The sequence below is a fragment of the Lolium rigidum genome, chromosome 6 (assembly GCF_022539505.1).
Source record: "Lolium rigidum isolate FL_2022 chromosome 6, APGP_CSIRO_Lrig_0.1, whole genome shotgun sequence".
In the NCBI taxonomy this organism is placed as follows: domain Eukaryota; kingdom Viridiplantae; phylum Streptophyta; class Magnoliopsida; order Poales; family Poaceae; genus Lolium; species Lolium rigidum.
The window spans coordinates 344663362-344685859 of record NC_061513.1 but is presented as its reverse complement, the minus strand read 5'-3'; the positions used below and the strand labels follow the sequence as shown (position 1 = coordinate 344685859).

Genomic DNA, 22498 nt, shown 5'->3' with positions numbered 1-22498 from the left:
GTGGAGATGCTCTGAGCGAACGACTAAAAAAGGAAGCATGCTAGTTTTATCAGTGTGAACGCCTGTCATTTATGGTTAGAAATTTAGTAATTGTAGCACATGCATAACGATGATGTTATGCACATTAATTTTCCTTTTCAAATATTCAAAATCATATAACTTTTGCACTAGATGTTGAAATTATGATCCGCTTTCACTTTTACGGTGAGCACTTCAAAACTAGATCTCATTTCTATGTATTTTGATGATTTTTTCTAAAACAACTTCTACATACGACAAAGCAATTATAATACGGAACAATGCAACTTTAGTGTGGGGCGAAACGTAAATCTACATTCATAACAAAAATTGCATCGCTGGATGCCAAAGTTGCTCAGCTATGCATAAAAATTTATTCGGTGGGCACCAAAGTTGCTTCGCTAGACGTTAAAATTGGACCGTCACAAATCAAATTTGCTCGGTCGGGCGCCAAAGTTGCTCTGCAGGGTTCGAAAATTGCGTCGTTGGACACAAAAGGTGCTCTGCAGGGTACTTAAGTTGCTCTATCTTTCTAGCAAGTTGCCTACCGTTACAGCAAAGTTGCCTATCATTGCAGCGAAGTTGCCTACTGACGCAGCGAAGTTGCATGCCATTGCAACGAAGTTGCCTTTGACGCAGCGAACTTGCCTACACGTTGCTGCAAAGTTGCCTACACTACCGAAAAGTATTATAGACAACTTAGCAACGACGAAAAGGAACAACTGCAACAAAGTTGCTAGGATGACTCGGCCGACATGACCGGGGGAACAACTGACTCGACCGACGTGGGGGTGTTTCGGAAAGCAACGCTAGCTATGATAGAGCCACCAAATGTGGGGCGATGATACTTACAACTTTGCTAGTTAGTGGCTAGGGCTGGGATGGCTTGATCGGCAACATTTTTGTTGCGACCGACCAGGGCCAAACCTTGTGAACTACATCATGGGCGCATTAGGAGTTGTTGCTCGTATCATTTTTTCTGCTGCATTAGGAGTTGTTGCTGCGTTTTCGTTGCACACCAAAGTTGTTTTGCTGCACAATAAATTTTCTATGTCACGCATCAAAGTTGCTTGTTAAAAATTCCATCAAAACATATGAAAATGTGGTCTAGTTTCGAAGCTCTCGTCGTGGTGATTCTAGAAGTGAAAACGAATTGTAATTTCGTCGCATGGTTTAAAAGTTACAGTTTTTTTTTAAAACTACATGTGTTATCAGCTAGCCTACCAATTTTTTAACAGACCACGGTTTAAAAGTTGTTTTGTAGTGCGCTCGCTCAAATCTTCGGTTTGGCACGCGTCCGTCCGGAAGAATTCATGTTCTTTTTTAGAGAGTATTTTTTAGGACGTTTTAGAACCAGTGCAGTGGATGTAAGACTAGTCACAATGAGAGTATCATAAGTAGTATCATGCATATCATGTTGGCAAAAATCTGATGTGGCGCACCAATTAATGAGGTGAGAGATGAGAGTGGTATCATAATATGATACCGTATCATAGTACAGAAAACTAGAAAACTTAATAGTTAACACATCATGTACACACATTTGCATTGAGATTCTACAAAATATTAAATACGATGATACTGTGATACTATCTTATGATACTATGCATTGTGGGGTAGTATCATGTGGATGATAATAGTGTATGTGGATGATAATAGTGTATGATATTTCCTGACTAGTCTAAGATTGTCAAAGAAGAAAACGGGCCTGAATGGGCTGTTGTCCGCCCAAAACCACAGCCCATATAGACAAGATAGGGCATTAAATGAACAGATCTGCATCTAGGGAACGCACGTCGTGGCGACAGCAGAATCAGATCCCGACGGTTTCCCCCCACCGGCCACCTACCCCAAAGCCCCCCATCCCCTAAAACCACCAAGCCCCAAAGTCACCGCCAGCCCAAGCAACTTGCAATGGCAGCTCCGCCCTCCGGCGACATGCCGCTCCCCACCGCCGCCCTCCTCGCCCGCTCCCACTCCCCCTCCGCCCCCGCGCCCCAGCCCGCCGCCGCCTCCTCCCGCCTTCTCATCTTCCTCACAGCCGCCCTCGCCGTCTCCACCTCCTACCTCCTCCTCCTCCGCCCGCCCCACTCAACCGCGTCCCCCCATCCCCCCCTCTCCGTCGCGCGGCCGCTCTCCAAGCTCCCGAAGCCGGTGGTCCTCCTGGTATCCACCGACGGCTTCCGCTTCGGGTACCAGCACAAGGCCCCCAACCCGCACCTCCGCCGCCTCATCGCCAACGGCACCTCCGCCGCCGAGGGCCTCATCCCCGTCTTCCCCACGCTCACCTTCCCCAACCACTACTCCATCGTCACCGGCCTCTACCCCTCCTCCCACGGCATCATCAACAACTTCTTCCCCGACCCCGTCTCGGGGGCCGAGTTCAACATGGGCTCCCACGAGCCCCACTGGTGGCTCGGGGAGCCGCTCTGGGTCACCGCCGCCGACCAGGGGGTCCTCGCCTCCACATTCTTCTGGCCGGGCTCCGAGGTCCACAAGGGCGCCTGGGACTGCCCCGACAAGTACTGCCGCCACTACAACGAATCTGTGCCGTTCGAGGACAGGGTTGACGCCGTCCTTGCTTACTTCGATCTCCCGGCTGATGAAATGCCGCAGTTCCTCACGCTCTACTTTGAGGATCCAGATCACCAGGGGCACCAGGTTGGCCCTGACGACCCAGTCCTCACCGATGCGGTGGAGCACATGGATGAGATGATGGGGAGACTCATCGCTGGCTTGGAAGCCAGGGGTGTGTTTGAGGATGTGAACCTTATATGGGTTGGGGATCACGGGATGGTTGGGACCTGCGACCAGAAGCTGGTGATTCTCGAGGATTTAGCTCCGTGGGTTCAGGTGGAGAGCGATTGGGTTCTATCCACGACGCCATTGCTGGCAATCAAGCCACCAGAAGGCGTGTCGCCGGCTGAGGTTGTGGCCAAGATGAATGAAGGGCTAGCGTCAGGGAAGGTGGAGAATGGGGAATATCTCAAGGTTTACTTGAAGGAGGACTTGCCTTCTCGCCTGCACTACTCGGAAAGTTATAGGATACCGCCAATCATTGGGCTCGTAGATGAAGGTTATAAGTTGGAGAAGAAACGATCCAACGCAAAGGAGTGTGGAGGGGCGCACGGGTATGACAATGCCTTCTTCTCAATGAGGACCATGTTTGTCGCACACGGACCTCGTTTTGAGCGGGGTAAAACGGTCCCTTCCTTTGAGAATGTGGAGATTTACAATGTGATTGCTTCCATTCTCAGTTTGAACCCAGCTTCAAACAACGGCTCAGCCTCTTTCCCTGGAACGGTTCTGTTGCCGAGTTAGTGATCATGGATGCATGTGAGGGCTGTTGTTTGGAGGAGGAAAGCCACGTCTATGGTAGTATCCTTTTGTTGTATTTGTATCTATAGTTCTGTACACCTCTTAATAAAGACTTCTGCCATGTGCAGCAATTTACCATGCTGGATATCTTTTCAGCCTTATGTTTAAAGGATGTCAGTTGGTAATGTGAATCACGCCAAGCATTTTGATCGTTTATTATGCCAAATCTATCATGCTAGTTCCTTTTTAAGGTCCATGTTTTCTGCTTGTGATGATGTTATCCATTCTAGTGGTTGGTGGGGTGTGTGTGTAACATTTGTGGTCTTTTGAACCCAAATGTTCTTTTTGCAGAAGAAGAGTATTTGTTCTTTGTATAACTATTTATAGACCCATGTAACTCATAAAGGTTTTTGAAGAAATTACATTGCAGAAACTTAAGTTATACATTACCCCTGAGAGTATAAACTTGGATCAGCTGCTCGTTCATCATATTGAAAAGAAATGTACTGCTCCTAGTTTCATGTAACTATATTTTGGAAGGAAAACTTATATCTTGTATCTGCGCATGCACCAAAGCATCGAGTTTGTTTTCTTGTAATCTGTTTGCGCTGACATACAAAATTCAATAGCAAATCATATAGTTTGCACTTTGCATAATTTTTAACTGAGCAGTGGATAACATTTATCTTCTTGGGTCTCTAAGACTGTTTGTGCCTCCTTATTTCTCCTGCTTATCATGTGTATGAATGTACTGTTCCATGACAAGAAGAAAAATACTGTCGTTCCAAGTTCTTGAGATAGGTTTTACAAGTTGATAAAACTGTGTAAGAAACTAGAACATATAGTTAGATTTTACTAGCTGTCTTAAATGCATTCTGACACCATGATTGCTTCACTTTGGCTCCCGCTTTCTATTAATAGCTGAGAAACCGAAGAAATACCATTGATAATTTGTCTTGTTCTTGTTCTGGAAAGCATTTTTTTACGTACCTACTGTTTTTGTGTGGACATGAGCGAGTGTGGGTGCATAATGTAAGCTCTGTTTCTGTTGTTTACTACCTACTGTGAATATTTAAGCAATATTGTTCTTTCATTTGTGCCACCTTTAGTGGTTAATTATCAGGTGGAAACCACCCTCTTCGTGAAAACTCCATGGAAACAACGTAGTAAGTTGAAAAAAATCTCAAATAGGTTTTGGTGACATTTTATATATCTGTGAAATCTGAACATCAAATCAACTGTATTCCATACATATGGAGAGGACAACAATGAATAGTGATTCTCACTGTTGATACTCTTGTACTCGTTTCTTCTTAATGGCATGCTGTCCAGATTTGTGAATTTGATCTTGAAAATTTTCAGGTTTATAGACTATGTCATCCACTACTTATGGTATGTTTTAGAACCTTTTTAGGACTTCTACACGTTGTTTCTGCTGAGTTTTCACGGAGAGGATATTTGCCCACCTGTGTTTTACCTGTGGGTGGCTAAAGTTCTGTTGTCTTATCGATGTATTTCATGCGAAGATAGAAGCTCTTCAAGATTGAAAGACTCTCATGCTTTCTTGAATATGCTCGTTATTTGTCATGGATTACTATGATGTCCATATCCTGAAGCATTTTATGTCCAGCTTATATTTAATGTTATAATTCAGATTTCCATATGATTGAGCCACACAATGTTTTATTTTAAACTTATAATTAATGATCGGTATAATTTTCTTAGACAGTCCGTTTTGCCTGCTGTTCAGAGGTGCAAACTTTACAGTGCTTACGTGAAATGCCATGGATATGCTTGGATTTTTTCCGCTCTAGACTGGTACTTTTTTTTAGAGTGATATAGTCAGAGTAGTTCCAGGACTTCAGGACTTCACTGGAACACACGAAATTCGATCACTTCTTGAGCTGTGACACAATGTGTACTATTTCTTGTGTTATTTTTCTAAGTTTATTTTTGAAATTTACACTTAAGCTGTCAAAACTAAGTTGCAAAGGGTGACTTGGTTCATTTATTAGTCAGCCTTCATGTGGGGTGTGCATGATTGTAACTGCTGTTTTATCTTGACAAGCAGGCATTCCAAGCACATCAAACATTAGTAATACTACCAATTCAGGCATTCTGTGGACAGCTGCTACTTGAGCATTAGGTTCCACTTTCTTACCTTTTTGTAATCAGACTTTTCTCTTGGTCTATCTCATTTGCCCCCCAAGACATCATATTGTTGTTCTTTCTTCTCTTGCTTAGATTTCTTGTTGTTAAGAGGAGAGGTTTTGTGGGGAATATTGCACGGTAGCTTGCAAATGATCTCAGTATTTGCTTAAATACATTTTGTAGTTTAGTCAAGAAAGAATGCACTTCCAGTTGCCTAGTTGAGAATTAGGTTTGTGGGAAAATATTGCCACATAAAAGGCCTCTGCTAATCCTACAATTTTCTTAACTATGGATTTTGTTAGTTCATTGCTTATGAAACTTTTGGACCTGCTTGCAATATATTCTTATGAACTGATATGTTTTTTTAGTCAAAAGTTAGCGGTCACAGTTCATCTGCAGGGTGGTGATGGTGGTTCTTGTTGTGGACTAATGGACCCTTCTCAACTGCATGTACTGGGTTCTGTATAAGTGTATATACATATGCTACCAGTCAGGGCCCTAGCAGGTAAAGTATAGCTTCATAGAAAGTAGACATCCATATTTTAGCAGATATCTTCTCTTGTACAATTGTTCAATTGAATATTCTTGAAGTAGTTTAGCATGCTGTTAACAAAAGAAACTACCAGTAAAAAAGTTCGGCAGATCCATCAATAGGATATACTAAGTGATTATACTATTTTTGGTACTTTTCTATATTGAAATTGGGTTGACGGGGTTCTGATACTCTTCATCTCTGCAGGATGGACGAGAGAAATTGCAAAGGCCCTACAAAACAATGACACTGAGCTAGGGTTTATAATGTCATCACCATAGCGTCCAAACTGATCTTGGTGACATGGTATGGATTTTATCCACCACATATACATCCATAAACTGCACAACAGCACAAGATCAGCCAGTGGTTCAAATTGTAGCGCTAAATCTGTCCCTTGCCTACCCCTTTTTGAAAAGTCATATGCTTGTGAACAGTTGCTGTCTGTCTAGAGGAACGCTTGTTTATCTAGGTTTTGTATCTTATTGTTTTGCCTGTTCATAATAGTGCTGATAATAAGTGAGTCTGTGTTTTGAAAAATAAAATCTCTCCAGTCCCGTGATAAATGCAACCCGGCACGAGCAGTCCAGTGGACCTTTGAACATAGTAAGACGCTGTCCTGCATGCAAGAGGTGCCACAATCTGGTCTCCAAACTATGCTATGAACAGATGGAGATAAATGACAAACACTAGCAAATGTGAGATTATTATATGATGCACCTTGCACGGACCCGGTTACACGGTAACAGTGCAACAGTAGGGACCATAAATAAAGAGGGTCCAATTGCCACCAAGTTGTTAGTTTAATAGGTTCTTTTTTTGGCTCTGCAATGCAGGCCATGCACATAGTTGTTGTCTGGTAATTTCTTTCATCCATATCTTGTGCATACTTATGCTTTATTTCACCTTGGAAATGATTCACTGTATGGACAGATCTGTCAAATAGAACTGTAGGCCTTTTCTCTACCACTATCACTGTTGAGTCGTTTGCAGAAGTCTCTACTAAGTAGGACTGTCCCATTTTTCTATTATTATTCAAAACCTGTACGGCTCTATTCATATTGCCTTGGATGATTTGCCAGGATAAACAACAGCTCCATGTCTTAATTTTATCCCAAATCAATGCCTCCTTTTTGTTACTTCTGCAAAAGAAAGGTAGTACTTGTGCACTACAAGAAATATCCTGATCTATGTGGTTAAATGGTTCCTCTTTTTATTTCACCATTGCCACTCCTCTTGGGGAGTTTCCTATATCATGTGGGTGCTATTCACAGCACAGAGAAGATGCTGTGATAATATGTGGCGATCTGTCAGGAGAAACAGGCGTACTGCCATCAGCTGCAGGAACTACCAGCAGATCAATCTATAGGCAAATAATTCCCATGGCCAAAGGGCGCAAAGCCCCTCCTGTTGCTCTGTTCATCCCTTGGTGAGTAATTTGCTTCTAGTATTGAATAACAGAGCCACTTTAACTGTCATTCCCTTTTACCTAGCATAACTTTTCTTTTGAGGGGGGACATTCGACATAACTTTCACACCTGGCAAGCACATAATTGCACGAAACACTGTCAGATAGTATCTTTATCTTTACCGTTTAAGCGCATCTTCACGGTAACAGGAAAACACCCAAGCTGTCCATGATAATGCAGGTTGCAGAATAATCTGTTGGCACTCATTCCAAGGACCGGAAACGAGCCTGTACTTGGCCTTCTGTTGCCCCATACACTAGAGAGATCCTTTCCTCCTGGCCTTGATCCGTCAACCTCTGAGCCCATCTTGGCCCTGTTCATGCCCGTTGTATCCACGCTCGTAAAGCTCTAAACTGCAACTCACCAGTGTCCTCGTCAGCTGCATGCAATAAGAGCACACGGCTATCTCTGTGCAAGGTCACTATTGAGATTCCCCATTATCTTGCTGATGGTTATTGCCTGCTACTGCTCAGAAATATTGTTCCAGCGACTGACTGTCCTTGTTGCACTCACCTCCCCATTGATTCCTTTTGTTCCTGCCCTGTCAATCCCAATGTGATGCCCATCTGCGACGTGCACGACGGTCTGTTTTGTTTTTGCATCTGACTTTCCTGTATATTTCCACTAATACTGCCAAGGTCATGTTTCCAAAAAAAATTGCTGCCAGGGGTCGTTGTCAAATCGATACCTGAAATTTCATAATGCCTTGATTCCTTTACAGTTAGCTCGCTAGCTTGTTCTGCTTGTTTGTTATAGATTAGCTAACTTTCAACTTAGCAGAATATTATAACTATTACCAGAGTATAGTGAACCAGGAAACCTGGCAAGCGTTCATGATTGATATCCATCAATCCATAAATGGGCCACATCCACCAATCCACCTCCATCTAGGTGCTGCTATGTGCGTGAACCAAAACTTTAAATTCTCATGATTTTTGCTGTTAATTGGGTGATGCATGTATTGAATTTAAAGACTTGAGCTACCAGGCAGCGTTTGTTGTGAAGCTTCCACAGGAAACTGTTCTTATGCGGAACCATGTCACAATTCGCCTGCATATCTGAATTTTCTCCTCATCAGTCAGCATCAGATTCAGGTAAGGAGCCATTGCTTATTTCTAGCTTTCAGTTATTACTTATGAAGATTCGGTCTTGCTTATTCCCCGAGATATGACTCGGAAACGAACAAAGCAAGCAAAATCTGAAAAAGGGGGTTTGCTATTTTAACATATATCTGAAGCATATTACCCAAGGCAACAAGCCAACAACTGACAAGGTTGAGAGCATATTAGTTTTTTTATTTAAATTCATTTTAGTATCATTTTGTACACCTGTTCTGCTAATGGATTTGTCTAATATCAGTGAAAGCCTAGATAATACACAAGGTGTTGTCTTTTTTCTCGCGTTCTCTTGGGCGTTTGCCTTGTTCTTATACCATGCTCAGTACTACAGGGCCCCAACTATTCACCTAGACTAATGAACTTGTAATACAGTAGATAGATCAGATTGAGATTGCTGACCAATGATTTGGGACTAATGTTTATTCAAAGTTTGACTGGCTGAGCTTATCGCGCGTTGCGCTAAAACAGGACAAGAAGCTCCAAATCCCGTGACCGCAGTAGCTTAGATTTAGTGTGTGGCCGTATTAGCCCATCAAATCACTGATGCAAATGTAACCTACAAGAGCAATTCTGGTGGATACACTCATAGTCTAGTCTAGTAAGATTAGTCAAGTGAACGGAGCGTGGTGTGAATCATTCTGGTAGCCTTTTTACAGGTATATTTTATCTCGGTCCGAATGAAATCCGATCAGAAAGAGTTTGCATCTCCGGCTGGTAAGAGATAATGCAAACCAAGATGCATTTCGATGTGGTATTATTGACTAGGAGCATGCTATTTTTTTTTCATTATCCAGAAAGAAAAGGAAGAAGGATTGCAACTCTGATGACGGCAACACGTTGCACGGGCGAGTGAGTGACGGACATGCGTTTCCAAGAGGATCCCGCTTGACTTGAGTAGTGGCACGTACTGATAGTACCGACGGATGCTGCTCCACATAGTGCGTGCGGTCGTGACGACGTGTCGACGTCCCGGCTGGAATGGGAGAAGAGGAGGGATCCGTTTCGTGCAGCGTAGTCTGGTACCAGCGACGAGGACGTGCAGCTCGTCATTGGTTCGGTCTGCCGTGCGGTGCTCGTACCACTACCACCGTCGTCGTCCAACGTTCTTGCCGTTGCTGTCGATGTTTGTTCTCTTGCAAATGTTGTTGTGTTTTTTTTTCTGAAAAGGACCACCGATCTATTAATCATTATCAACAACATCACAAAGAACATCAAAGGTATTAACAACTATAAATAGGTCTTTAGACCATAAAGTGAAGACTACGAGCACTAGAGCAAGCCGAAGACGTGTTGCCGTCCTAGCTCCTCCATCGTCGGAGTCAGATAAAATTTGTCGAAGTAGAGTTTGGTATTTGAGACCGGGGTACAGCTTCACATGTACAATTTTCCTTATCTTGTATGAAAACCGCAAATGCAAAGCAAAAGGTTCAAAATTCTTCAAAAATAAACAAACAAGACAACTAGTTAAGTAGGCATTATTTTTAAACGAAAGGCTTCAGATAAACCTGCCTTTGAAATAATGAGTCCATCAATCAGCTAGAAGTTATACCACGAGTTATACGTGCGCAAAAGCGCACACGACTGCCCTCTGTTATACCTGGGCATGTGTCGGGCCGGGCCGGACCTCGGGCCAGCCCGAGGTAAGCCCGACGCAAAAAATTCGGCCCAAGCCCGGCCCGGCCCGACCAAAAACCCACCAAGCCCGCTGGACCGTTGGGCCGCGGGCCGTAGTGTTAAACTCAGTTTTCGGGCTACCCAGGCCTAGCCCGGCCCGGGTGTCGGGCCAACATTTCTCGGCCTAGGCCCGAGTTTTTCGGGCCGGATCGGGCCGGGATGCCCATGGCCAGGTCTGCCCTCTGTATTAGAGTTACAGGGAAGTATGTATCGACATGTGGTACAAGATTGCCCTTGACGTTGCAAAAATGAGTTAGTAATGAGTGCCAAAAATACTCCCCACACCAAGACAAGACGAAAGCTGTTGCAATCTGAGTCCATCATGTAGCTGGATTTAATAACTACGACTGATCAGTATCAGCTGCCCGAAGGCTTATAATTGAGAAAAAAAGCTGTTGCAATCTGAATCTTTCTTTCTCGTTAGATCATGCAGCAACAGACCGAGAAGATGTCAACACGGAGAACCACCACTTGGTGGAATGGTGGGTTTGTACCGTTTATGACGCCACCCTCTTAGCTTAAAACTTTTTTGGAGTACTCTTCAGAATTTAGCACAAACGGATGCACTTGGGTAGACATTCAGTGATTCACGCCTGTAAGTATGTGATGTCAACAAGTTTTAGCAAATTTCACGTGATTAGTTGAATTGCGTGTATTCAAGTCAGAACGCCTACTTTTACATTTTTTTGAAAAGAAATCCGGCCGAAAGGAGCTGAATCAAACTGCGCAATGATTCAGCCCAACAGTTGCATCTTTTATTTACAACTGTGGCTCTTCTTTTTATCAGTTATAAGGTGTAGTTTTATTGCATAAGATTCTTCATAGGGTCGGCTAGCTTCGTTTAGCTTTTCTAGTGCAGCTCAAAGATGCAACCAGTTTCGCGCAAAAATAAACAAGAGCAACCAGTTGGTAAGCCAACTCAAAACGAATCACAAACGCACCAAGCTTCTGCTGTACTTGATTGCACACCGCGCTTTAGCATTTTGGATATTCTTATATCGAGGTATGAGAATCAGCTTAAATTAATAACCTATCGGCATAGATAAAGTTTAGTTTCTTCTCTATCCGTCTTTGGTTACTACGCGTCCATATATATTAAGAAGTTCAACTTTAAGTACCAATTTGACTAATCAAATATATTTACATGTCATCAAATCATTTGAAATTTCTTTCGAATGTGAATAAGTGTTATAATTTTTATGGCACACAATTTATATTTTATTGGTCAAACTGATAGATGTGTCTCTAGGGTGGAGGTAGGTTTTTTTTTTTCCATTAATTGGCACATGTAGCTCGTTTGCTCTAGATATAATCGATTCGAGTAGTCAGCCAAAAAAATTAGCATTTGTAGGTGGACGAAAATATTTTTTACTCTAGATCAAAGATCTATCGTAGTATGTTTATTGTCAAGGGACATTTTTTTTGTCTTTTTCATTAATTAATGAGAAAGTACAATTACCCAGTGTACTATAGTAAAGAATATCAATTGACAAGGAAACATCCTAACTGTTATGAGTGACATCCGTGACCTTTTCCTCTGTTCTTGCGAGTCGGCAGTCTAAATAAAGTTAGTAATTTAAAGAAATGTGCACCATACGAGTGGAACATATCGTAGAATACAACTTGCGAGACAAACCACTGGACCGTGATGTAAATGCTTACTATTAAATCCTGGCAACGGACCAACGGTCCCTGCATCCTTGCTGCTGTTTGCCATGCAAGATGAACCTTTTTCTTCTGCGGGGGTTTTTTTTTTACGGGTATGCAAGATGTACCTTGATTCTTCTCCCAAGGTATCTACCGCCTTCCTTTTTATCGTCGATTGTTCCTGATTTTCATGCTTCAGTTAGGCTTATTCTTTTCATGCTTCCGCGAAAATACGAGTTACACATAGGCTTTGCAACAACGCAAATACGCAATACCCTAAATGATAGTACGGATGCATACAACCGAAAAAAAGAAGAAGAAACTAAAAAAAAACTCCAGCTACAGTATTCCAGTCCGTACATCAGCACAAACATCACCATGACATCACCTGAAATCTAAGTTCTCCAAAAGCAACGCCTTTAAGAAGAAAACGCTGCACAAATGTCGTCGTTGCTCGATCATAGATCTTAGGTTTTCATTTTGAAAAAAATCTCCGCTCCCAAAACAATGCCGGCAAGAAGGCCATTGCGAGACACAACCTGTTAAGGCCATACATTGGATTTTAAACCTGAAAGGTAGGAAAATGAGTTCTCCTGTGTTGACACCTCCACTTGCATGCCACTTGACACCTCCACTTGCATGCCACTACTATGAAGTCCGAAACACTCAGCAAATTCACCATCGACGCAAAGTCTCGAACTTGAGCAGTAGTCCTCAAAACTCGGCTTCCATGCCATTCCACACCTCTGACTTCACCATGGAACCAATACACATCCCATGATGATAATAAATAGCGGTGCTTTGCGCCGCTTCCTCGTAAAACCAAACTGTCGGAAAAAACGTGGGAACACCTGAACAAATCTCATCTGATCCATCAATCTTCAGGTATGAGTCGCCCAAGGGAGTTCACTGTGGAGCCTTCCGGAACTCGATACTCCGGCCTGATCAAGGAGGACAAGCATCCGTAGATCTTCGTCTTGACGCGAGAGTAACCCTAGGACCACCATCTTTATTCTTCGATACAGAAAAGCATGCCCTCATGTAGTCACGACGCCATTCGCCGTCCAACGACGATGAAGGAGGTTTAGATTTCAGAACCTCCACCGCATTAGCAAATGGTATTCAACACGCTTAATTGCTTTTAGTAATATGTTTCAGATCTTATGGCAACCCATATACAACACATAATATCTTAATTAATTTATCTTCTTCTTTTTTGTTATTTCCCCGTTTCAAAGAGGCCCGAGACGTTCTGAATTCCGAATTCTGAAATGTCACAATAAACTAGATACTAGGTATTCTTGGGGGTTCGCTGAAATCTTGTGAGCGGCAGACAGCGATGTGGCTGGATTGCATTTCCAACTCTTCAGACCGAACGTGTGCACAGCCACCGACAAGGATAGGAAAAATCGCACTCACGCCGTGCACAAATTTGTCGTTAGGCGCGGTATGCCCTAGCCTAGTCTAGATTAGGGGTGATAAATTTCCTCAAGAGATAAAGGCTGGCAAGAGTGGGAGCGCTGCTAGCCTACAAACTATAGGAATCGTTTTTTGCTAGCTTAGCTCACATCACTCTGTTCTAAACCTTGGTCTCAACTCCCGGTGTCAAAAAGTTTTCTTTTTAAGATCCTTCGCTTGCACCAAATCGATCAATGTGTTGCCGACCTCGGGTTGATCACCATTCCTACATTCAAGATGGTCAAAGAAACTAGCGCTTGTTGGGTCGGGAAATACACTTTGGCTCATAGGAGCATATGCTCCCATTATGTGAATCCACATTTCAAAATATCAAAAAATTCTAAACTAAACTTTTACATGTACATCTAGACATTTTATGTTGGTACATAAGTTTTCAAAAATAAAAACATTTTTCTGTGGCTCATCTAAAAAAGACAAATTTTGATGCTGTAGCACGACTAACATACATGACATTTTTTTATCTTTTTTGTACACATCATACAAAATATTGTTTTTCCACGAAAACTTGTGAACGAACATAAGATGTCACGATGTATACCAAAAAAATTATGTCAGATTTTTTTGATATTTGTAAAATTATTTTTTTATTATTTTCTATAATGGGTGCATATGCATGCGTGTGCCAAAACGCCACCTCCTTGTTGGGTCAGCTTACAATCTTACATTAGGCCTCTCAAGTTGTGGCGATTTTTTTTAAAAATAATACGCTTTTAAAAAAAAGAAATCCGCCAATGTTGCATGTTTAAAAAAAAATATAGTTGTGTGCATTGGTCGGCCACCGGAAGGCCGATCGGCTCTCCTTCTGCCGATAGGACGGACTGCCGCCTCGTCAGCCACCAAGCGGCTGATCGGCCGAGAAGCAGCCGACGGCCGGTAATCGGCGAACCGGCCGCCGATCGGCTTGCAAGCCACCGACGCCTACTTAACATACTAGTTTAGTGCTTTCGCTTGCGTTTTCCCACCATTTTTTCCCGCCACCCCTGCCAACCATTTTCCCGCTATTTTTCTTCCGCAATTCATCCGTCACATTCTCCTGCCATTTCTTGCCGTGTCCCGTCTAATTCTCCCGCCATTTCGGTAAAATTATAGTGGTTTTGGGGTTTTGTGTGTCTGCAAGTTGAGAAGGTATTTTTTATTTTCAGATTAATTAATAGCAGAAAATACAAAGAGTGATAATTATCTTAGAAAGTTGTTTCTTATTCATGAATTGTTTGTGTCCCCTACAATTTAAAAAGAGAGTAGACAAGTGAACCCATGAATCCCAGTCCATTTATGTTGTAGTGGACACAAACAATTCATCAAAGACAATATTGGTGGAACTTCAACATGTGTTTGATAAAAAATTATATGGGCATTACATCCTAACATAGATGATGCAACACATCTCTCTTGTACTCCTAAAGAAAGGGAAAACTCAAAAAAAATCTTGAATTAAGAATCAGCAGAGTATAGCCTTAAGTAACTTGATATAATATTTGAATTACTAATATCTACCTTGAACAAACAACATTATCAAGCTATCACATAATAATTATAGCACGTGAAATCACTTTATCGCTAGTGAAGCAGCAAAATAAAGGAAATGCCATAGTAGATCCTGAATTTGTTGTCACTATTCAATCGCTACCAGCGTACAAGTTGGATCAGAACAAGTACTTAAGAACGGGGTACATGATATGCATCTATCAATACATCTTACACAGGGGTTTCAATCTCATATATCAAATCATAGAATAAAGATGCACCACATAGGAATTACATATATGATCATAATCATGTTGGGCAGCTCATATGGTACTGGTACTAGATCTATGAAGAACAAGAGAGAAATAGATCAAGCTACTGCGACAAACCCATAGTCTAAAGGTGGACTACTCCCTCTTCATCATGGTGATGGTGGTGGAGACGTTGGAGAAGGTGGAGATCCCTCTGGCGGCAGCTCTGGCGGAGTTCCCCCCTCCAATCTCGCTAGTTTTGGCTCTGTTTCGGTGTTTCTACGACGCTTTCCTCGAGGAAGCCTCGGGGAGTCCTTTATATAGAGATTTTTAGGTCAGAAGGAGTCCATAGATGAAAGAATCAAGCGAATAGGATGGTCGAGGAAGGAAAAAAGCATGGGTGGAGCGCGCCCCTGACTGGGCGCGCCAGCTGGTCTCTTTTGACCCTCCTGGCACATCTCGTGAGGTCAAAGTGCTACAGACGCTTCTCTTGATGAAATATTGACACCCCCAAACTACTAGCTCCATTTGGCTTCGTTTAGGTCCCTGAAAGCTAAAAATACACAAAACACGGTTTTCATGTCTTGTAGAGTTATAACCAAAATAAAGGGGATCATTGGTAAATACCTAAAAATCAATATAAAACATGGATATGACATCATATATGTTGCAATGTGTCAACAAAATACAATGTTCATGCATGTATTTTACATGCATCAGGGTGAGACGGTTAGGCGTTCGACATATGCGATGCCGCCACATCAAAGTGTGCGACATGGTGCAGGGCCGATGGTGCAGCAGACACGGATGAGGACTCCATGTCCAAGGAGATGCGCCGCAAGGCGACGGTGAACCTGGATTCGACACTGTTAGTTGTTCTAAATATTTTTTGTCATTCTATACACCTACAATTTCTACTAAGTTGAAAAGTGTTTCGATGCTATTGTTGTTTCGACTAACGCTTTGAAGCATATGGATTTTGATAGACTTAAATGCACTCTGGTTGTTTCAACTAAGTCGCACACCTCTCATGTAGATGATAAGGACGAGGCGTACATCATTTCGGATGGCCAGCTTCTTTCACATCTTGTAGGGGAGGTATCAGAGGTAGGTCTAGATGAGGCGATGCTTGGTTCATGCTATGAACTTGAAGCACCAGATCAGAAATCTAGATCTTCATCTCAAAGGAGGAATGCATGGCGTAATAAAAAGGCTAAGCTGGCAAAATGTTATATTGTTTCCAAATGAATGGCATGTTTAAGAACAACAGAGGTCTTCGCGACTTGGCTAAACACTTACACATTGCAGAATGTATTCGGGAACATTGCTTAGATTTTGTTGCTATTTCTCAGATGGGCAAACGGAATTACTCGACTAATTTTCTAAATCGCCTTTTAGGAGGGGAAGAATTGTGGAAACCCAGCATACCACTGCATGTTGTAGTATGCAAGTCATTGATATAACACCAATGAAACACTATTCCACTAGTATTACATCTCTCAGAGTGGTACAACATAAACATTGTGGATCCAAGGCATGTCTATAGGATTACACACACACTCTTTACAAACGATCAACAAAGCCTCCTACATTACAATGTGGTAAAGCTGCAAATAAACTCCAAAAGAACAACAACGAGTAAGCTAGACCTAGTACTAGATCTACCTAGAGAGCTACTCCGCTTACTAAAGAAGTACTTAGTTGAACTATAGCTATGTAGGTGCTAGGGTTAGGGAACTGGTTCCTGTCTACTGCTAGTCTAGGTTTCCACCATGGATTATGTAGTACTTGACTTCGTTGACTCCTTAGTCTGGCTCATGTCCCATGTAGTGGTTGACTTCTCCGTCTTTGAGCTTCACAGTAGATTCTCTTTCAATGCCTCCAAGTCTAAGCAGAGGGTTCAAGAGGGAACATATGAGTATGAGCGTATGACGTGGGCATTACCCTTCGGGTAACCGACATTGCCCTATCATGTATTAACTAGTTGGAGGCCCATGAAGGCACTTGGAGGCAAGACGGGCCATCTGGATGACGCATCAGAAGATTCCTTGGCGGGCAAGACAAGCAAGCAACCGAACAAGGAAAGATTAGATTTAAAGCAACTGTAAACCTAGTCGTACTCGGTTAGACCTCTTGAGACCTGGCCCCTTATATAAAGGCCAGGAGAGGGGCTGCCAAGGGACATAATCAATCTTAGCAATCTTAGCCACCAAAAGTCTAGAGCTAGGTCACCGTAGCACTTAGCCTCTCGACGAGATCTCAGCCGAACCCTTCGGCACCCCATTGTAACCCAATATTTTCATAATCAAGATCAGAAAGGCAGGACGTAAGGGTTTTACCTCATCGAGGGCCCCGAACCTGGGTAAATCGCTCTCCCCGCTTGTCTGTGAACCGATGTCTCGTGTCAGCTTACAGGATTCCATCAACCCTAAGCCCCTATCGGAGGGCATTGCCGAGGAGCACCCTCGACAGCGTACTCAGGAAGTTCAATAATAGAAATGGGTGTATCGTGCACTGGATACAATCATAGATCAGGAAGTCATAGGCAAATGCAAGTTTTTTAATCATTTATTTAAAAGGTTGATTTTATTCTGAAGATCTATGTTCGTCAGCCTTCACAGGGTATCTAGAACTTCATGAAGCTCCTTTCCTATAGCGTTCGCAGTTCCAAACCCGAAACAGGGAGTGACAAACCACAATTTGATATACTCTGTAGAGGTGTGTTACTTTACTCATAAGTGAACTTATCTTTGTTGCCAGCCGGGCGTACTTTCTCCTCCACACTTCCTTGGTGTGGGGCCCAGTAAAGATCCAAGCCAATCATTGTCCTTCTCCGCGACCCTGCATACCCACCCTTTTGTAAGTATGTCATGTCCTATATCCTATATGTAGACCAGCCAAGGCATATGTCCCCCCCTTTACCGTAATTGTAGACCGTTCTGGACATCTACATGCCATGCCCTATACTCTATAGATAGCACGACCCGAACCAACCCTTACAATCAATCATAGACCTCTAATAAGTTTGCCCTCCCATGTATCTATAGGCAAACCGATGTCCTCCCATTTACCATATAGATAGAACGATCCATGCAACCCCTATTAATGGCATGTTGATATGAGAACGAAAAAAAATTACAGCTGACTTCTCCGTCCCACTTCATATCTTATGGTTAACACGAGATTTACGGTGCAAGAATCATTGGACGACATTTTTTGTTAAGTCCTATGTGAGTAACCCAGTTGCAATGGAACCTCCACCATCAACTCAAATCATGGTTTCATTTCCCACCACATAGACATATTCGTAACTGTAAAAGTAATATTTTGCTTTTCAATGCAGGAGTGATAAGTATAGTATTTTGCAAGTAATTTGATAAAAAAAACAAACGGCATGAGCAAGAGTGCCTTTCTTGACTATAAGATTATGCAGGCAAGAACTTCGATACGGAATAGCTCCAAATTTTGAAATAGCATCATCGTCCGGTAAGGATAATGTTTAAAGAAGTGGCAAATATGATATAATGTATAGTATGAGGTGCAATCGTTCTAAGCGTAACCTAACCCCGATGATTTAGATGTAGTGAGTTGTAATGCTTTCTTTTAGGGTGTGTTGCACTTTTAGAGTGGTTCTACAAACAAGGTTTTTATCAGAGTTTGTTTAGCTTGGCATCACATATAAGTTGTATACAAATCATAATAATCATAATAGTACATAAGGAATAGTAATTGGTACAATGTTAACATGTAAATAAAAGTTGTCAATTTTAAGTTATATAGGCCTGATTAATGATTACTTGTTATTTACTTCAAAAGAATAACTTTTGAAGAACATGTTTCTTAGTGAACAAGAAGTAATTTCAATCAAGGGGTCTAGTTTCTAGGGTTTACTATTGACAACATGTGTGATGATCTAATGTGGCTTAGTGTGCGGATATGATCTATAGTATGATTGAGCTGGGAAGTATTAAAAGGGAATAATCATTTTATGAAAAGGAAGAAGAAAAGAAGGAATCAGGAAATTTTAGGCTGGAATTTCCGGACCGGAATTCCCCCAAAATTAGGCTAAGGACCTGAGGTCCGGGCTCTTTGTACACCCCCCCCCGGAAATTTGGCCGGACATTTCTGTCGAAGGGCCGGAAATTCGGGGGGGGGGGGGGCGGAAATTCTGACCCCAACTCACACCGGAAATTCTGGCCCAAGATTCCGCAACGACTAGATTTGATGGGGGGTATAAATACCCCCTTCTTCCCCAAGCTCTGGTTGCTCAAACTCTCAAGACTTCTTCCACCATTGGTGAGCCACCAAGAACAAGAAAATCATCAGATCTCCTCCCTCAACCACCCAAATCTCTTGAGCTTTGGAGAATCTAAGGAGAAGACCCCGATCTACATCTGCACTAAAGCGATTTGCATTTCCCCCTCATTTGCTTGAGGGCCCCTTTGCTACCGTTCCATTTGGAAACCTTAGTTGTTTTTGGTTGATTTTTTCTTGTTGTTGTTGCGTTGTTACAAATATTGGGAGCCTCCAATTCGGTTGTGGATGTGTGCCCCAAGATCCTTGTAAAGGCTCGGTTTCCTCCTTGAGGAAATCCCTTATTGGACAAGTGGGCTAGGCCTTTGTGGCGTTGCTCACAGGAGACCTGGATGAGGCCTTGATGGCGTGTATTTCACACGTTCGTTGGGCAACCCCAAGAGGAAGGTATGATGCGCACAGCAGCAAGTTTTCCCTCAGAAAGAAACCAAGGTTTATCGAACCAGGAGGAGCCAAGAAGCACGTTGAAGGTTGATGGCGGCGGGATGTAGTGCGGCGCAACACCGGGGATTCCGGCGCCAACGTGGAACCTGCACAACACAACCAAACTACTTTGCCCCAACGAAACGAGTGAGGTTGTCAATCTCACCGGCTTGCTTGTAACAAAGGATTAACCGTATTGTGTGGAAGATGATTGTTTGCAGAGAAAACGAGTAGAACAAGTATTGCAGTAGATTGTATTTCGAGTAAAGAGAATTGGACCGGGGTCCACGAGTTCACTAGAGGTGTCTCTCCCATAAGACGAACAGCATGTTGGGTGAACAAATTACGAGTTGGGCAATTGAAAAATAAAGAGAGCATGACAATGCACATACATATCATGATGAGTATAGTGAGATTTAATTGGGCATTACGACAAAGTACATAGACCGCCATCCAACCGCATCTATGCCTAAAAAGTCCACCTTCGAGGTTATCATCCGAACCCCCTCCAATATTAAGTTGCTAAGCAACGAGACAATTGCATTAAGTATGGTGCGTAATGTAATCAACAACTACATCCTTAGACATAGCATCAATGTTTTATCCCTAGTGGCAACGAGCACAACACAACCTTAGAACTTTACTGTCACTTTGTCCCGGTGTCAATGCGGGCATGAACCCACTATCGAGCATAAGTACTCCCTCTTGGAGTTACAAGCATCTACTTGGCCAGAGCATCTACTAGTAACGGAGAGCATGCAAGATCATAAACAACACATAAGCATAACTTTGATAATCAACATAACAAGTATTCTCTATTCATCGGATCCCAACAAACGCAACATATAGAATTACATATAGATGATCTTGATCATGATAGGCAGCTCACAAGATCCGACAATGATAGCACAATGGGGAGAAGACAACCATCTAGCTACTGCTATGGACCCATAGTCCAGGGGTAGACTACTCACACATCACACCGGAGGCGACCATGGCGGCGTAGAGTCCTCCGGGAGATGAATCCCCTCTCCGGCGGGGTGCCGGAGGCGATCTCTGGATCCCCGAGATGGGATCGGCGGCGACGGCGTCTCGGTAATGTTTTCCGTATCGTGGCTCTCGGTGCTGGGGGTTTCGTCACGGAGGCTATTTGTAGGCGGAAGGGCAAGTCGAGAGGCGGCACGGGGGCCCACACCACGGGGCCGCGCGGCCAAGGGGGCCGCGCCGCCCTAGGGTTTGGCCACCCCGTGGCCCCTCTTCGTCTCGTCTTCGGTCTTCCGGAAGCTTCGTGAGAAAATAGGCCTCCGGGCTTTTATTTCGTCCAATTCCGAGAATATTTCTTTACTAGGATTTACGAAACCAAAAACAGCAGAAAACGAGCAAGCGGCACTTCGGCATCTTGTTAATAGGTTAGTTCCAGAAAATGCACGAATATGACATAAAGTGTGCATAAAACATGTAGATAACATCAATAATGTGGCATGGAACAAAAGAAATTATCGATACGTTGGAGACGTATCAGCATCCCCAAGCTTAGTTCTGCTCGTCCCGAGCAGGTAAAACGATAACAAAGATAATTTATGGAGTGACATGCCATCATAAACTTGATCATACTATTTGTAAAGCATATGTAGAGAATGCAGCGATCAAAACAATGGTGATGACATGAGTAAACAAGTGAATCATAAAGCAAAGACTTTTCATGAATAGCACTTCAAGACAAGCATCAATAAGTCTTGCATAAGAGTTAACTCATAAAGCAATAATTCAAAGTAAAGGTATTGAAGCAACACAAAAGAAGATTAAGTTTCAGCGGTTGCTTTCAACTTGTAACATGTATATCTCATGGATATTGTCAACATAGAGTAATATAATAAGTGCAATAAGCGAATATGTAGGAATCAATGCACAGTTCACACAAGTGTTTGCTTCTTGAGGTGGAGAGAAATAGGTGAACTGACTCAACATTGAAAGTAAAAGAATGGTCCTCATAGGAAAAGCATCGATTGCTATATTTGTGCTAGAGCTTTGATTTTGAAAACATGAAACAATTTTGTCAACGGTAGTAATAAAGCATATGCATCATGTAAATTATATCTTATAAGTTGCAAGCCTCATGCATAGTGTACTAATAGTGCTCGCACCTTGTCCTAATTAGCTTGGACTACCTGGATTATCACCGCAATACATATGCTTTAACCAAGTATCACAAAGGGGTACCTCTATGCCGCTCGTACAAAGGTCTAAGGAGAAAGCTCGCATTTGGATTTCTCGCTTTTGATTATTCTCAACTTAGACATCCATACCGGGACAACATAGACAACGAGATAATGGACTCCTCTTTTAATGCTTTAAGCATTCAACAACAATTAATTCTTTTCTCATTAGAGATTTGAGGATGTTTGTCCAAAACTGAAACTTCCACCATGGAACATGGCTTTAGTTAGCGGCCCAATGTTCTTCTCTCACAATATGCATGCTCAAACCATTCAACTCGGTGTAGATCGCCCTTACTTCGGACAAGACGAACATGCATAGCAACTCACATGAAATTCAACAATGAGTTGGTGGCGTTCCCCGATAAACATGGTTATCGCACAACAAGCAACTTAATAAGAGATAAAGTGCATAATTACATAT

At 42.7% G+C, this 22498-nt stretch overlaps 1 protein-coding gene across 1 annotated transcript; it reads left to right on the top strand.

Moving 5' to 3' along the window:
- Window positions 1–1932: 1932 nt before the first annotated feature.
- On the top strand, window positions 1933–3474 carry LOC124664908 (ectonucleotide pyrophosphatase/phosphodiesterase family member 1-like). Its single transcript, XM_047202326.1, has one exon. The coding sequence runs from the start codon at window positions 1933–1935 to the stop codon at window positions 3337–3339; it is 1407 nt and encodes a 468-aa protein (XP_047058282.1). The 3' UTR covers window positions 3340–3474.
- Window positions 3475–22498: the final 19024 nt, after the last annotated feature.

Bases quoted from the DNA above. Each gene is read 5' to 3' on its own strand.
- LOC124664908 (XM_047202326.1), top strand. From the start codon at position 1,933: ATGGCAGCTCCGCCCTCCGGCGACATGCCGCTCCCCACCGCCGCCCTC.